Raw genomic sequence first — 17500 nt, 5'->3', positions numbered from 1 at the left:
TATTTAATTAATTAAATTTAAAATTAAAATAATTAAAAATTTAATTACTTAATTAAATACAATGAAAGACCGACAGTTTATATTTTAATAGTTTTGCCAACCTGAATGTTGCTACACTGACCTGGACGTTGAGCTTTCTATGACTACATGCTTCCTGACTTGTTCTGAATTTCATTTGATTGGGCAATAGCACAGACTGCGACGAAAACGTGACGTCCGTCTCATTGACTCGCGGCAGCTTCCTCCCGACTTTCAGTTTGGGCTTTGCGAAGTCCTTGGCCTTCTCTCTCTTCTTGCGCTTGCTCTTCGCCATGCCACACGCCAGATATTTGATTAAGTCCCGGATGTTAGGATGCTGCATGACACCCTAACCCTAACCATATGGATTCCGGTCACAATTTTAGGTGAAAACGATTATTAAGTTCATAATGTTATACATGTATAGATGTATATTTAAATAATTTTTTGTTTTTATTTATAAGTTAATTAAATTTATACTTATTTTTTCTATGTTATCTGTATTATATGCAAATATATGGGTATCACTCAAAATTTTTTCCAAATATATATATATATATATATATATATATTTCTGTCGTCTTTGGACCAGTAGTGCACTTGTTTGACATATCCAGTAATAATACTTGTCTTTCATGTATGTTTTTTGTTTGTCCCATATGGGACATTTAGTTATAATATATATATACACTGATAAAAAAAAAAAAAAAAATATATATATATATATATATATATAGTCAGTCTTTAAATAATTTGTTGCAGCAATTGTCAGTCAAGTTGTGGTCGTATAATGCACATATGATTCTCAGTAGATTGTTGTTAGACAATAATGGCAGTAATTTTAGTTCGTGGGATTTGCCTGTATCATAGATTTGTTGTATTGAAATATACTGTACTGTTTATATACATACATACATACATACATACATACATACATACATACATATATATATATATATATATATATATATATATATATATATATATATATATATATATATATATATATAATATACGCACAGATTTCTTCTTTCGGGGTATACATTACAGTATACGCGAGCTATTTACCTTTCATTTCTCAGCTGTAGCTATGTGAGCAATTCGGACTTTACTATTACTGCATGCATGTAGCAAACTAGGCACTTTCAAGTTACAGAACTGAAACCGACTTCTAAATATTGCATGGCTACGCCATGGGGTTGTTAGAATATATAGATGCACGTGCAAAGCGTTTTGTAAAACTTGCGCCATATTTATACTCTGGAAACTCATGAATTTTACACATTTCATGCGTACAAATAGATTGCATGTGTAAGTTAATTAACTATCTGTCTGTCTGTCTGTCTGTCTGTCTGTCTGTCTGTCTGTCTGTCTGTGTATCTGTCTGTTTGTCGTCTGTCTGTAGTTTCAGAAACAAAGAATGACATGGACAGGCTTTTGGACTTTAATGTACAGATCCAAGTCCACTAATGTTTTAAAGTATTTCACTGTGAAGGACTGGTTCATCATAGAAGTTTAGGATGTGTACAAGTAGAGGATCTGTAGCAATAAAATAATCTGTCTGTCTGTTTGTCCGTCCGTCTGTCTGTCTGTTTGTCTGTCATATAATATATTTTCATACATGACTACTATTACAAACTATGTTCATGGCTAACAAGCTGTGCTACTGCTTTAAAGCCTTTTCTGGCCATAACTACTGTCTGTCTGTCTGTCTGTCTGTCTGTCTGTCTGTCTGTCTGTCTGTCTGTCTGTCTGTCTGTCTGTCTGTCTGTCTGTCTGTCTGTCTGTCTGTCTGTCTGTTTGTCTAGTCGACTAGTTTTAAAGCATATAACAGAGTTGGACTGGTTTTAGTATCTAGGCTCAAATTATGAATGAATGAATGAATGCATTCCAGCTGGCCGTTTTTTCGGGTTAAGCGTAGTGTGACATAGGGGCTCTTGGCCCTGGTTAGTTTCTTGTAGACATATATCTGTTGTGATGGCAATATCTCTCAAATATATATGAATGAATGAATGAATGATATATTTCTGTCGCACCTAAAATTATGTACAGGATTTATGAAAAATAAAACAAAATTTAGCTACGGTTGTCTGTTTGTTTTGTCTATCAGTTCGTCTCCGTGTCTGATGATACGCGTTGGTACATTACTGATAATCGGTAATCGATCTTTCGCCTGGCACGTGCCAAAGTGCACGTGAGTAGGCGTGCCACCTTCAAACAGGAAAGTAAACATTACCGCGCCTGGCACGAACCCAAAACAGCTACTCCCAACCAGACAAGCGACTGAGAACGACCGAACACGCAATGCACGCAGAACCGCACACACAGATGCCCGGCAGTCAAACTCAGTCGGACAGCAAACGTCAACACACTCACCCGAGATCATGACGTCACGCATACTTTTCGTTTCTCTACTTACCTACGTACGGGAACAAGTTCGATTCGCTAAACGTTTATGTGCACTGAGAGGCGAGCTGTACGGCATGTTTCTGTGGCTGATCACTCTCGCGCTACTCACCACGCTGCATACAAAGGGATGCCAAGCAGGTGACTGATACCTCGACATTCGTTGCAAGCAAACTGATCTCCTCGTCTTCTATCGACTCCACGTCGACTTCTCTATTTTTTCTATTTCAGCCAGTTGTCTGCCGAACCAGTTTCAATGCGCAACTGGCCGCTGCATATCGGCTGCTTGGGAGTGCGACGGAGATAACGACTGTCCGGACAGCAGCGACGAAACTGGATGCACGGGCCGTAAGTTCGCGTAATTTCGACGCGATGCGTCTCGTTTTCTATCTTAAACTGCGTCTCGACGCGTTTCTTTTTCGCTTGTGTTTCTCTGTTGTCGGCTTGTAATGACGTCTGTCATCGGGTGCCGCGTTTCTGTTCAGGTCGCCGCTGCACGTCGAGTCAGTTCACGTGCGCTAACGGCAACTGCATTCACGGCAGTTGGCGCTGCGACGGCGACAATGACTGTGGAGATCGGAGCGACGAGTCAAATTGCCGTGAGTCATGTTTGTGTGTCCCAGCCGTGTGTGGTTTTTCGCTAGACTCGCCGCTGTCGAATCATTTCCGGTCGCTGCGCGTGCGGGTTGGAGACTCCGTGGAGAACGATCGAGACGTCGTGTGCATCGGAAACAGGTGTACGATTGTGTTAGCGTCGTAGCTCAGCGATTTGAGGCGATTAACACGTCAATGCGGTGCGAACTGGTCGATCTATGAACGATTGTACACACACACACACACACACACACACACACACACACACACACACACACACACACACACACACACACACAGTGACACACACACACACACACACACACACACACACACACACACACACACACACACGCACTCACACACACACACACACACACACACACACACACACACACACACACAGTGACACGCACTCACACACACACACACACACACACACACACACACACACACACACACACACACGCGTGCTGTTTGACATTCAGTGTCGTTCGACATTTAGCCGTAGGCTAGACACAATGTGAGGATCTCCCAATGTGATTGTGTTTGTGTTCAGCCGTGAAGAACTGCACGCAGTATGAGTTCAGGTGTGCAGACGGAAGTTGCATCAGAGCGAGTTGGAGATGCGACGCAGACAACGATTGCTCGGATAAGTCTGACGAGATCGGATGCGGTAAGAGTTTGGTATTAGTATATGTGGGTGAAACGGAGGCGTACTGCGCAGTTGTTGGTCGTTATGAGTCTCTTTCTCTCTTGGTGTTAACACCTAGGGCGTGTTGAAGTTGGAATGATGTAAACGTGTTCACACTTGGATGATTACCCGATGAATGAATGACTTGAGATCAGAATCAGTTCACTAGAAGTGTAGAATGGATTGAATGAGTGATGTTGGAGTTGTCACCCTGGGGCTGTCTGTAACTAAGTAGACTCTGTAGAGCTTCCATCTATGAAAGGGTTTATGAGTGGAGGATTGGATAATTGGGTTCATGATTATCCAGAAGTGTGAATCATGGATGTCTGAATAGATTTGAATGTGTTGTTTGATATATTCTATCAGACAGTGTGAGTGAATAGGTGCATAGCTAGACAAGTGGACATGTTGAGGGTGAGTGCATGCTTGAGTCAACAACAGAATGATGAACAATCAGATGTGAAGAATGCCCCAATGAATGGATAGCTGTAGTGACTTCCTGTTTAATTAAGAAAACCAGAGAGAGAGAGAGCACAGATGGAGATCTCAGTAGGTCTGAAGATTTCCAGGAACCTTGGTCACACTTTGAATGAATTAATATTTGTTGTGGTGGGTTTACAGTTGGGGCCCATACCTGCATAGGCACAAAGGCAGGGAGCACAGTGATCCCTATGAGACAGTTAGGATGGTAATTCGTTTATGCTGCAAAGTAGGTTTTATTTACATTGGTTTTTCACTATGTTTTCACTTACTTGCTTAGTATGATGGACTGATAGTTTACAGGGTAACCTTTATATGTTCTTTATAGGCTTTGTTATTACTTAATTAAATATGTGCTCACTTAAATTTTATCTATAGACTAATGCTTTGGTAATACTTTTTTTTCCGGTATCTGATGAAATGGATGAAGGGAATAGATTATAGAGAACTTGTTGTTAGGTACATGTATAGCAACTTGTAGCAAGATTGTTTACTAATAATTATGTGGTACATTAGTTAATTCAATTTACAAGGAATTTGCTCTCTTCCCGAATTGGCTAGATCCTAATGTGTTGTGGGGTGGTTGAAACAGGTGTCCTATCTTCAACTATCTTATGTGCATAATGCTTTCATGGTGTGGAATGGCTTGGTCTATAACTAGACAAAAGTATCCTGAAGATGTAATATATGTCATAGTTTTTGCTCTATAGCTCTATAGTTGGTTACATCATGAAATGATTGACGGCGAAGAGAGCTGCCTGCCTTTTAGTAGTCTTTACCAGTGAGTCATTTCTTGATGCAATATGCTGGTAATTATGCTTGATAAATGTAGACTAGGCATTTTTATCTCCAGCTTTATAATGTCTGGGGATGCTTTATAATGTCTGGGGATGTTGGCATTTCTATCTTATCGTGAAACCATAAGATACAGTCAACTTGTTGGATGCATCATGTCTGTTTAGTATCCTGATCTTAGTCGATGACCCAAGCTTGACCCAAACACATCAACTTGTGACATTGACCATTGATTGACCTTGTGCTCCTATTATCCGATGTAACTGATCAAAGTTTACTGTTAGCCACTGGCGTTTTCTTTGTCGTTGGCTGGAGAGTCGTTGGTGTGTGTGTGTGTGTGTGTGTGTGTGTGTGTGTGTGTGTGTGTGTGTGTTTGTTAATTTGAAAATTGAATGTACCATAAATGGTTTCTAGGAAGGCTAGGAAAGGAGACTAACATATGAAATAGAGATACTGTCCATTCCTGGTCTGGTTTAATGTCTATAAATATCTTATTTATACAAGAGAGTCATCACAACAGATACTGTCAAGGTTTGAAGGAGTGTTTGGTTCCAGAGTACAGTAAGGACACTGTCTAGGAATCTATCTTGTATGATAATCTAGAGGAATAGTAATGTCACCATACAGTAAATATACTGTCTTTTGAACTCTCAATTCAAATCACTAGGATACATAAAACTAGTGATGCTCCTAAGAACGAGGCTATTTCAGAAGAGCAACATCATTACATGCATCTTTGTGCATGTGGAAGGTTTCCATGTTGGTAACCAGTGACCATTGTTAATTAACATGCAATGTACTTAATTAGTAGAGACATGTAAGTCTTCATCAGACACAGTCCTACCATTGTTCCTATAAATATCATACCTGGTGTATTAATTAATTAACTAGGGCAAGAAATTGTATGTCAAAATAATGAAAAAGTGTGTTCATTGTTATACAGAAGAAAAATATTATGCCAATTGTAGGTGTCTTTACTTTTATATTCTTATATATTGCATTATCACTGATGGACATTGATTTTTAGGTGTGATTACTTGTGCTCCTAACGAGTTTCGCTGCACAGCAGGAGGTTGCATTGCAGGCAGTTGGGAGTGCGATGGAGACAGAGACTGCTCTGATGGATCAGACGAGAAGACATGCCGTAATATTTGTCCTACATCTAAAGATGTAAAACCATGATCAATAAGCTGTTTGGCTTTAGCGACAGTAACCAGTTGTACTGCTGGTCAGTTTTGGTGTGCTACTCAAAAGTGCATTTCAAGCTCGTGGAAGTGTGATGGCGATAATGACTGTGGAGATAATTCCGATGAACAAGGCTGTAGTAAGTAACCAACAGAATAATACTGTTAATACAATTTCATTAGTTATACAAAGTGTTTATATAATTTTGTTAGATCATCACATCTAATGTGATAGATGTTGTCCTTCCTTGACACCTGATCATATAGACCTCATACATGATCCAGTCACTGGCTCATGCAAAGACTGATATTAGGTTTCCATTTCCAAAATGTAACCTGGCTCCTTCTCAACACATTGTTTTTGTAGTGTGAGTATGTAAACAAGTTGCTTTTAGAATGCAGGTTTGATATGTCTAGAAGTTCATCAGTATACTCATTGGGAACACTTAGTAAGAAACAATGTACACACCCTGTAAATAAACATCAAGGGTAGTTGTTTCTGGAGACTCTAACATGTGCATTAGGCTGGCTACTTATCATGAGCTTTAGGGTTGACGGTATTTATGCAGAGTTTGGTAATTTTTTTGTGTTACAGCAAGTGCTATGTACACTTCCCATAGATAGCTACTATTTCTATTTCTAAATCTGTATGTCATAGTCTTTGCTTTAATTTACTTTCATGTCTATCATCTTTGTTGTTCTTTCCTTGAGCGTGGTGTACCTTGACTAGTGCTATGAATATATGCTGTGCTCAACCAGATCAGTCTGGTTTGTTCTTGTAAACACCAGGAGCAAACCCTGCCTCAGAGGTGCTTTATTATTATAGTAGGATGTCAGTTGTCCGACTGTAGGACCCGACCTGTTTATAACTCTGAATATTTTTGGATAACTGACGTTAATTAACTCTCCTGGTGCACAAACAGGTGCCCGTGTGTCTCTGAGGCTGCCCATGCACACTCACACTCATATAAACCTAATCCATGTATACTGAACAACAATTACAGAAAATACCAAACTTGACTGCACTCTAAGGTAATCAGGGTTCTACGGTTATCGGAGGTGGCCAGACCCAACCATCACTCGACAAACACCGACCATCACTCCAAATGTTTCAACCACCACCATATATTTAGCTAGTGTTTTACTTGCTCCAAGCTAATGACTATTGGAAGGTGAGCAGTTTGTTGACAGGTAAGCATTTTGTTCACATGGTGACATGGCGGCATACCCACTCTGCTACGATTGGATACAATCTATATAATACGATCTATCGCTCAGGGTACTAAAGTGGTGTGAGATCCGACACAGCAGTCTGCATGTCAGCGATGAGCAAGGCAATATCCTAGGCGCTCTGTCACAGAGCCAGTCTAAGTCATCTTCAAAGATTTCTTGCAAGACAGGAGCACTGGTTGTTCGAAATCTGCAGCTGGTGCATGGACGGCAGACGTATAACCATGCCATAGTATAAACGTGAAACTGGACAATGTAGTCCCACCTATTCACAAAAATTGCAGTTTTGTTAGTCTGCTCTTTCAGATAATGCTTTCTTGTGTCTGGTTTGTGACAGTGCTTGATTGTCTGGCTGTTTGTTCTACTTCTATCTCTATCTTAAATAAACCACGCTCCTTAATTAATGCAGTGGTACCTGAACCACCACTCCGAAAATCCTGGGCAGAGCAGGGGGTAATAATGAGAAGGTAGTCTACCATATCATGTCCTAACTCAACATTCACCTCGTTGCGCATGCGTGTAACAGTTTATAGAGCATACTTTTAGAGGGCGTCGAGGCATTCTGCTGTTTGGATAACCAAAGCTATTGGATAACTGGCATCCTAGTGTATTGCTTTCTATTATTGTTATTATCCGAGGCCCGGATATTCGGAATAAGGGTATAGTAGTTGTTATTTCTGGTCTTGATCATGTTTGTTGGAAAGATGTAATTTTTGGGAAATACATGTAATAGTGAAACGGGGTGGGTAGGGTGGAAAATATTTGGAATAGTTCAATATGTTAATAGTGATTTTTTAGTTGAATTAGTTAGGTGTGCTGGAGGTAGGTAGTGGTCTTGTGATAGATTTGAGCTCTAAATTGTTGATGAGGGGTGATGGTTTGTGTGAGTTTAGAAACTGTATGTCATACCTGTTGATGGTAAGTTGGACAAGAGATGTGGTCTGCTAATGAAATGGATGCCCAATGATAATCCTGAAGAGACAATAGGTTGACTAAATTTTACACACACACACACACACACACACACACACACACACACACACACACACACACACACACACACACATTCTCACACACACACACACACACACATTCTCACACACACACACACACACACACATACTCTCTCACACACATACCACACACCACACACACACACACACACACACACACACACACACACACACACACACACACACACTCACACACCACACCACACACACACACACACACACACACACACACACACACACACACACACACACACACATCGGTAACTACATATCTAGGCAATGCAAAGTGTATCAAATTTGGTAGATAGTAACTGTATTAGTGGGCATTGGCAAGTCCTTTGATGAAATCACTAGTAGCCAATAACATGTAGAGGTGATACAATTTAGTCGTGTATGCTGTAGGTGTGTATTGTATTTGTGTATGTGTTTTTTATTTATTCACAGACAACCGTTCAGACCTTAGGTCTGATCTACCATTTTATTACTGTTGTGGTAACTGACGACTTTATTGAAGGTACACAATCACCTCAGTGCGGACAGAATGAGTTCCAGTGTGTAGGAACAGGATTCTGTATTAGCACTGCGTGGCGATGCGACGGCGACGACGACTGCGGCAACCTTTCCGATGAGAAAAATTGCTGTAAGTGAATCTCACACAACTTTGCGTATTTTCTGTTTTCGTTTTCTATATTTTTGTACTGTAACTATACATACATATAAGTATTTAAGATTATTTTAATTAATTGATTAATTAATTAATTTAAAACTAATAAATTGTAGTGCATTGAGTCAAGTGACACTGTTTTGTTTGCCTTTGTTGTGGTGGTACTATGTCTTGTTAATGTTGAATAGGAGGCATTACAAGGTCAACCTTCTGGTTGTGGATACAGTGTATGTGTAGATATTTTAATTTTATGCATTGATGTTGGATTGACTGCACCAGTTTGCAGTGTCTCACATAATTTCCAAATGGTTTAGTATGAGTGGGGCTTAAGATTTATGTCAGTGAGTGAAATTTGTGTACACTCGAATTTCATTTGACTAGAAATCGTGAGTAATGCGTTTAGATATAGAGATGCAGAGCGAGAGAGACAAGAGGTATGATTGTATGCAACAATATTTAGCATCTGTGTTATTGTACTGGAATGGTGTCAAGAGAATGGTATAGGTCAAACTATACTTGTACAGTATGACTGACACGGATACTTTGTTATGGAACAATGTGTGTTGTACATCACTTGAATTGTGTCAAGGGAATGATGATATGTCACACTATCCTGGTACACTATGACTGACATTGAGACTTTGTGAAGACCCGACAGGTGTTGTTACATCTGACAAGAGTATCAGATAGCTGCATTAGTGTTTGCTCTTCACGTGGGGTCGGTGCATGTAGAGCTTCGTCTATGTATAAACCTTTCGAATGAACATAATTATTCAGTAATAGGAGTGATAAGAGAGGTGCCAGTACATTTAATATTTTATTAAAGTGTTATGTCTTTCATAGACTTTATATATAGTGCAGTTGCATAGATAGTTGATTGACTGGAGTGTGCAGCTAAGAGTCAATCAGTTAGTTAGTTGGTTGGGGTCAGTTGATTGGGTCAGTTGATTGGGTCAGTTGGTTGGGGTCGTTTGCTGATAGAAAACAGAGAAGGAAAAGTGATGGATGGATGGCCTTTGATTGCTACGTTAACCGCTTTATGAAATGACCTGTCCCATTAGTGTGTGATACTTGATTAGGTGAGATTTTGTTAGTCGCATTGGTTATTAGATTGCAATGAATTTTGAATGTGTCGGCGATGCCAGTGCTTGCAGAGTGGAGTATGGTAATCATAGGTATATTGCTATATTGCTGTGTGACAGATGGATGGATGAATCCTGACAGGATGAGTCTGGGTGTGTTCATCTTGTTGCTCGTTTACTGGCGGACATACCTGCCTGTCTACTGGTGTCATTTGTACACATCTTGCTAATGCATTTTGTGTACTGTACACTCCGTCCAATATAAACAACGATACTGGATATTGACAGTTCATATTCTCATCGTAAATTGAGTTAGATTGGTGAAGTGGCTAAGGTATATGAGAATGCCAAAGTTAATGACCGTGTCTGAAGCAGTACTGCAGTGTTGTCAAGAACTTGTTTGGCATGGTTTTGTAAGGCTTTGTCTCGTATTGTGAATGCCACCCACTGTTGTCTATCTACCATTGGTTGACCTTGCCATCCTGTTCTCTTGCCAGCATGGTTTGCATGTACAAGTCAGTGGCATAAAACAGAGGCACAATGTTTCTCTAATTTGCACTTGGCTGTGGCCTGTGTATACATTGATGCATATGCCACGCACTTTGAGACCCCATTGAATGTATAAGTTGGCTCACAGGAGGGAGGCCAGTTTAGCTATTGCACCAGCTGCTAAAATTTACGATGTGTATTGGACTGATGGTTTTGTATTGTCTAGTTATAGTTACTAAGTAGATACTAGTAGTTGTTTTGGTTCGATCTTGACAGGTATGTGTTTGTTTGTAATATACTAGAGTCTTTCTGTAGACCTGTAATCTACAATGGCGGCTTAAAAAGTTGGTTGTTAACTTAAAGGAGCGCTTCACTGGTGCATCTCTGACTCGCCCTCAGCGCTAAATGTTTCTGGTCACACGTCAAGTTGGGAACTTTGGCGCTATCTCAGAGCAAACTTGATAGCAGAGCGTTATGCTAAGGCTAGAAGGCTAGAAAACAGAAACGTACAAGACGGTGTCCAAATAACGTTCACTAAGTGTAGGTTTTGTTTTACCCCTTTTTGTAGACTTTGATATTTCCTCAGGCAAAAGTAAAACGTGCTTTATCATCACTGACTCACCTTCAATTGACGGCGAAAAGCACACATACGGCGATGGTTCGGCTGTAGAATGAAGGCACTTTGTGTCACGTGATAAGCCCTTTTGTACTGTAGTATGGCCTCCATTTGTAGAAAGAAACACGGAGGAAAGTGCGAAAGACTGAGAGATTGCAAGTTGTTCAAGATGATCATGTGGAGTCTACAACCTATAGATATATGAATCGCTTATTAACTGTAACTTGTTCTCTTTCACTGTCTGAGTCGCTTGAAGCATCTAGACCTGTGCTCTAGTAGTTGGCCTCGGAAAGCAAGACCAAAACAATGTGCCGTGCAGCACATCAAGCGTTCGATCCACAGCCCAAGGCCTTAACGTACGTTAATGTCTACTGCGCGTGCATCAATCGGTGAAGTGTTCCTTTAGTCGTGGTGGTGATGGAATAGTGTCATTTTAAATGTATTTATTCTTTATTATGTATTTGTTTGTATTTATTTATTTGTTTTATATTTGTTTTATATTTATTTATTAATTTTTGTAGTTTTTCTTTTTCTTTTCTTTCTGTTTATTTGTTTTATCTATTTTATTTATTCTGTATTTTTGTATTTGTTTTATTTATTTATTTTATATAGTTTGTTTATTTGTTTTATTTATTTATTTTATTTATTTTGTATTTTGTATATTTGTTTTATTTGTTTATTTTATTTATTCTGTATTTTTGTGTATTTGTTTTATTTATTTATTTTATTTATTCTGTGTTTTGTGTATTTGTTTTATTTATTTATTTTATTTTTTCTGTATTTTTGTGTATTTATATTATTTTTTAATTTTAATTTTTGATGTATATTTTTAGTGTGCCAATGTGATGTGATTCCTGGTATTTGTTTACTAGCGTGTGCCAGTAATGAATTCCGGTGTACCAACAAAAAGTGCATCAGTAATCTCAACCATTGCGATGGCACCGATAACTGTGGCGATGGATCAGACGAATTGAACTGTCGTAAGTGTTTATATTTGTTAACAAAGTGTCAGAACAACGTGCTGCAATAGTTGTTCCTTCTAGTCTCATTGGTGTATGTAGACCTTAGTCGCTTTGCTAACTACAGTAGTACAGATGCAGTTGGTGTAAACTACCAAATACAAGCCTCGCCAAAATTGAAGCCTTGGGGCTTCAATTCAAACCACTTTGCAACTTAGTCTAAATGTTGTTCTTAATAAATGACCCAGACTGAATAAAAGACCCACCCTGTCTTTGCTGCATGCGTACAGGGGGGATTGCTTCAACCTGCAGCTGTTACATCTACTCACCCACACATTTGAAGCTATCATGTTCTTTCAAGTGTGTGGGGATCACTACCAACATCGATGGCAAGGAGAGTGCTCTAATGACCTGCATGAAGAATGAAAGCAGTGCAGAGGGAGTCAAGCATCATCTCTACCTCAGCAACAATGAATCACAATCTGCGAAACCAAACTGGGCTGATGCTGGTGGATATCACAGAAAAGGAGGAAGAAGATCACTTTTGGAAAAATCAGACTTTGAAAGCTTCACTGCAGATGGCTTACTCTAATTTTATGTAGCTGGACGATCGTGTGAACAGATACCGGTAGTGTATGTAATTGACAAGTGAAGCAACTTGCTACTCTCTAGTGTGCAGTCAATATCTTCCGTACCGTAGAAGCTCTTGTCTAAATGCAAGCTCCGAGTCTTCTATTAGTATACAAACAAATGTATGACATTCCACCGTTTTATTCAAGCCCTGGTGCTTATATTTAGACAGATACTCTACCAGTAATGATGCAAAGCATAATAACTAGGACATTGTACACATGGGAGCTACAATTTGTCAAGTTGTTATGTGGTGATTGTATTTTTGTTTTTACTTTTTTGTAGCTACAAGGATCCCAGTGACTGTGCCCTGTAATCACCGAGAGTTTAGGTGTAACGATGGTCAATGTATTGATGATCAGAAAGTGTGTGATACGAATATGGATTGCAGTGACAAGAGTGATGAAGCTCCAATCAGAACATGTAAGGATCTGTGTTAGTAACTTGCTTAATTGTTTGTGGTGGCTTGTTTATTGTGTGTGTGTGTGTGTGTGTGTGTGTGTGTGTGTGTGTGTGTGTGTGTGTGTGTGTGTGTGTGTGCACGTGCATGCATGCGTGCGTGCGTGTGTGTGTGTGCATGTGCGTGTGCATGTGTGAGTGCGTGCATGCGTGTACGTGCATGCATGTGTGTGTGTGCATTTGTGCGTGTGCATGTGTGCGTGTGCACTCGTGTGCGCACTTGTGCGCATGCATCTGTCTGTGTCGGTCTCTGTCTCTGTCTGTGTGTCTGTGTCTGTGTGTGTGCTTGCATGCTGGGTGTAGCAAGAGGTGTGTAAATGTTTTGTTGTTGCATGTATTTGTTAGCTTTAGTATTTGATAGCAATTACATTAGTTAGGTATCATATGTTTATTGTTTGTTCATCTTTTGTTTATTTACTTTATGTCCATCTTGTCTGTTGTTTACTTGTCTGCCCACATACCATATGGTACAACTGCTTGTTTGTTCTTTGTTTGCTTTATGCTCATATGTTTGCTTACTGTTTCTTTTTTTGTCCGTTTGTTTATTGGTTTGTGACAGTTTTTTTATTTGTGTGTGGAGCCTTAGTCTGTTGTTCATTTGGTTATAGTTTGTTGGCATTTGTCTCTGTCTGTCTGGTTGTATGTCTGTGTTTGTCTGTCTGTTTGTCTGTCTGTTTGTCTGTTTGTCTGTCTATTTGTCTGTTTATTTGTCTGTTTGTCTGTTTGTTTGTCTGTTTGTTTGTCTGTTTGTTTGTCTGTTTGTTTGTCTGTTTGTCTGTTTGTCTGTTTGTCTGTTTGTTTGTCTGTTTATTTGTCTGTTTGTTTGTCTGTTTGTTTGTTTGTCTGTTTGTTTGTCTGTTTGTCTGTTTGTTTGTTTGTCTGTTTGTATCTCTGTTTGTATCTCTGTCTGTTTGTGTGTCTGTTTGTTGTCTGTTTGTTTGTTGTCTGTTTGTTGTCTGTTTGTTTGGCTGTTTGTTTGACTGTTTGTTTGTGTGTCTGTTTGTGTGTCTGTTTGTATATCTGTGTCTCTCTGTTTGTTTGTCTGTCTGTTTGTAATTCAGTTTGGTTGTCTTGTTGCCTGCTTGTTTGTGTTTCATTAACGTATTTGCTTGCTACATTCATTTACATCTCTTCTAAATGTCATTCTGTACCTCATCTCAAGGTATACATGTATTTGCACTTCTGTCGATAATTAGTTCCTAATCGGCATGTTTACATTCACATTTCTAAGTAAGTGACCGTTTAGGTCTCCCATCTGGTGTCACAAAAGACGAATGCCAACAAAACAAAGGCGGCTGTCAACACAAATGTGTCGACACGAAGCACAGCTTCCACTGCACTTGCCATGCAGGATACCAACTGAATGCAGACCATTTGACTTGCTCAGGTTCCTTGCTCGTCTCAGTCGTTTGCTGTATTGTTTATTACGATGTGTGGCTGTATAGATATCGACGAATGTACACGATCAAGTCCATGCGTTCAGCTATGTAAGAATACTGTCGGCTCGTTTCAATGTAGCTGTGAAAAAGGCTACAAGCAGGACGGCGTTCGAGGTTGTGTTGCTGATGATAACACCGGATTTCTTCTCTTTGCCAATCGACTCGACATCCGTAGATACAATCTCGATCATTCAGAATTTGTTAGCATCGCCCCGAATTTAGCGAACGCCATTGCTCTTGATTTTCATTACGCAAAGGGCATTTTCTTCTGGACGGACGTCACGTTGGATGTTATCATGCGAGCGAACATCAACGGGTCGGGAAGCGTTGTGATTGTTAGTCAGGGACTGGAGAGTCCAGGAGGGATAGCAGTTGATTGGATACACGATCGTCTCTACTGGAGTGACTCCGGAAATCAGCGTATTGAAGTGTCTGACTTGGATGGGGAGAACCGGAAGGTCATCGTTTTGGAACAGATTGACAAGCCTCGGGCAATTGTTTTAGACCCGTGTACGGGTTGGATGTATTGGTCAGACTGGGGAGCGAGCCCTCGCATTCAACGAGCGTATATGGATGGAAGGAAACAACAGGTTCTTGTTAATTCATCAATATATTGGCCAAATGGATTGACCATTGATTATATCACAAATCGATTGTTTTGGGTCGATGCTAAGTTTCATACTTTAGAATCTATATCTGTCGACGGTTCTAATCGTCGTGCAATCATTCCATCAGGTTTGTCCCACCCGTTTGCCATCACCATGTTTGAGAATCGTCTCTATTGGACCGACTGGCACTCGAAGTCGATCAACAGTTCGGATCTGGACGGACAGAATCTTCGCACGGTGAAAGAGAATCTCTATTTTCCAATGGATATACACGTACATCATCATCTCAGGCAGAAAACATGTTTGTTGTGCACCTTTTTTTGTGTGATTTTGATTATTTCGAGTGATTGGTCGTGTTGTTGCTGCAGGTCCTAATCGTTGTGCTGGCAATAAGTGTGTCGATTTGTGTCTTCCGTATCCAGATGATAGTACGGGCGGAACGTATTCGTGTGCTTGCAAGACGGGATACAAACTGTTGTCGGACAAGACAAGCTGCTCTGATTGTAAGCGACTAATATAATAATGTTATGAAATAACATCATCTTTATCGTCCAAGGATAACCTAAACAAAATCATCTTAGCAGCGTGTTGTAGTGCCATAGCTGGCAAGATTGCTGTTGCTGTAAGCAGGGTTCTCGCTACAGCGTGGCCCTGTGCCGTGCTCCAGTAGGAGTGCGCCACACTCAGAAACGGTAGACAGGAGTCCAAAGTTTGACAGCTAAAGAGTGTATGAGTAAACACAATACTATAGGTAGTACTTACTACGGGTGACATTAGCCACAAATCCAGGCTCTTACAAAAGAACACGAGATAATAGCTTAGCTCCAAACGTGTACACGTACTTGTCTTGATTGCATTCCCAGATGTGCTGCCATTGATAGTAGTCCCGGAAGCTCTTCCCTTGACACGGAAAGCACACCTCTTGTCCGAGAAGTGTAGCACCTAGAATCTACTCTAGACTAGTCATGGCTTCTTGCGAAACAACGACATTGGTCCATGCACGTCAATCAACATCTGACTAGACAGACTTTCTGTCGTCCATGGAACTGGCACACGCGCAATCTATGAACATCGCTAAGAAGGGCTTAGTTGTGATTGAAGTTGATTTCCTTGCCAGGGCACTTGAACGTATGTTACACGCAATAGCTACGATATGTAAGATATACCTCACACGAGATCGGCTCAAGTGCGCATGCCCGACTTGGACTGTGCAACTGTAGAGAGCACAGACTGCATCAGGGCTCGAAAATCGGTCCAACTAGTTGTCATCATTTGACAAGTTTTTGAAAATTCTAGGTCGTCATATTTTAATCCAGGATGCTGTGTTGATATTGACATGGGGTTTAGTGTTACAGCCATTTTTCTCTAGTTTTTGCCTTGCCATTAGGGGTTCTGAGCATAGATATTGTTATAGATAATGCGTTGTCTCCACTTCCTCACATACTCACTGGACACAAATTTCATGCCTGTACATGCTCGGAATCCGGAGATCCAGAAATTTTTCCACACAGAACACTGGCTAGCCTCGAACTTGGCTCGCGCACTCCCAGTTTCTTTATCTAGGGTATGAGCAGTTTATGCTGCTGATGTCTACAAATACGCGTCATCTTTCAGTACATTATAGATATGCGCTTGCCTATCAAGACAGCCATCACAAGGTAGCCTTCATAGAATACTGGCTGTGGCCTGCTAGTGACTTAGATTACAACTTCAGTCTTCAGTTGTAAAATTTTACTCGTCAAATGACGACTTGACGACCTATTTTTCGAGCCATGTGCATGCGTCATGGACCCGCCCATCTTACCATGCTCTCAAAGTCTCTAGCGAGAACCCTGTGTAAGTCAGTAATCTACTGTCTGACTAAAAGTCAAATTATTGTGAAAATTAAATCTTCTCGCAATGATTTTGATAATTTTCAAGCTGTGAGTTGACCATAAACCTAAAGATCTGACGATGAGAGGATAGAAACACATCCTGCAGCTGACACCAAAGTCTTTTTCCACCTCACCGGCCTCAGCTGCTATCCTGCACGCGTTGCTGTTTGGACAATGTAGCTTGTTTGTAACGAATTCCGGACAGAGATTGAAGTAGGTAGGCAGTCCCTGATCAAAATCTGGGTGGAAGATATCACCAGGTCTTG

General features: G+C 40.3%; 2 protein-coding genes across 2 annotated transcripts in view; one reads left to right on the top strand and one right to left on the bottom strand.

Moving 5' to 3' along the window:
• LOC134188773 (testis-expressed protein 10 homolog) overlaps positions 1-325 on the bottom strand; it is an 11538-nt gene extending 11213 nt beyond the window's left edge. Inside the window, exon 1 of the mRNA XM_062656967.1 lies at positions 122-325. Coding sequence (XP_062512951.1) covers positions 122-313 — 192 coding nt within the window. The 5' untranslated portion in view covers positions 314-325. The remainder of the gene's footprint in view (positions 1-121) is intronic.
• Positions 326-2576: 2251 nt separating this feature from the next.
• LOC134188556 (low-density lipoprotein receptor-related protein 4-like) overlaps positions 2577-17500 on the top strand; it is a gene marked incomplete at its 5' end in the record, with an annotated part of 29685 nt that continues 14761 nt past the window's right edge. Inside the window, 11 exons of the mRNA XM_062656722.1 lie at positions 2577-2772; positions 2910-3023; positions 3578-3694; positions 6015-6131; positions 6192-6311; positions 8929-9054; positions 12138-12245; positions 13140-13277; positions 14560-14726; positions 14758-15661; positions 15729-15863. Of these exons, the coding sequence (XP_062512706.1) occupies positions 2577-2772; positions 2910-3023; positions 3578-3694; positions 6015-6131; positions 6192-6311; positions 8929-9054; positions 12138-12245; positions 13140-13277; positions 14560-14726; positions 14758-15661; positions 15729-15863 (2242 nt within the window). The remainder of the gene's footprint in view (positions 2773-2909; positions 3024-3577; positions 3695-6014; positions 6132-6191; positions 6312-8928; positions 9055-12137; positions 12246-13139; positions 13278-14559; positions 14727-14757; positions 15662-15728; positions 15864-17500) is intronic.

This window comes from Corticium candelabrum, chromosome 13 (genome assembly GCF_963422355.1).
Source record: "Corticium candelabrum chromosome 13, ooCorCand1.1, whole genome shotgun sequence".
Lineage (NCBI taxonomy): Eukaryota > Metazoa > Porifera > Homoscleromorpha > Homosclerophorida > Plakinidae > Corticium > Corticium candelabrum.
Note: the sequence above shows the minus strand (reverse complement) of the source record. Positions and strands in the feature narration are given on the sequence as shown.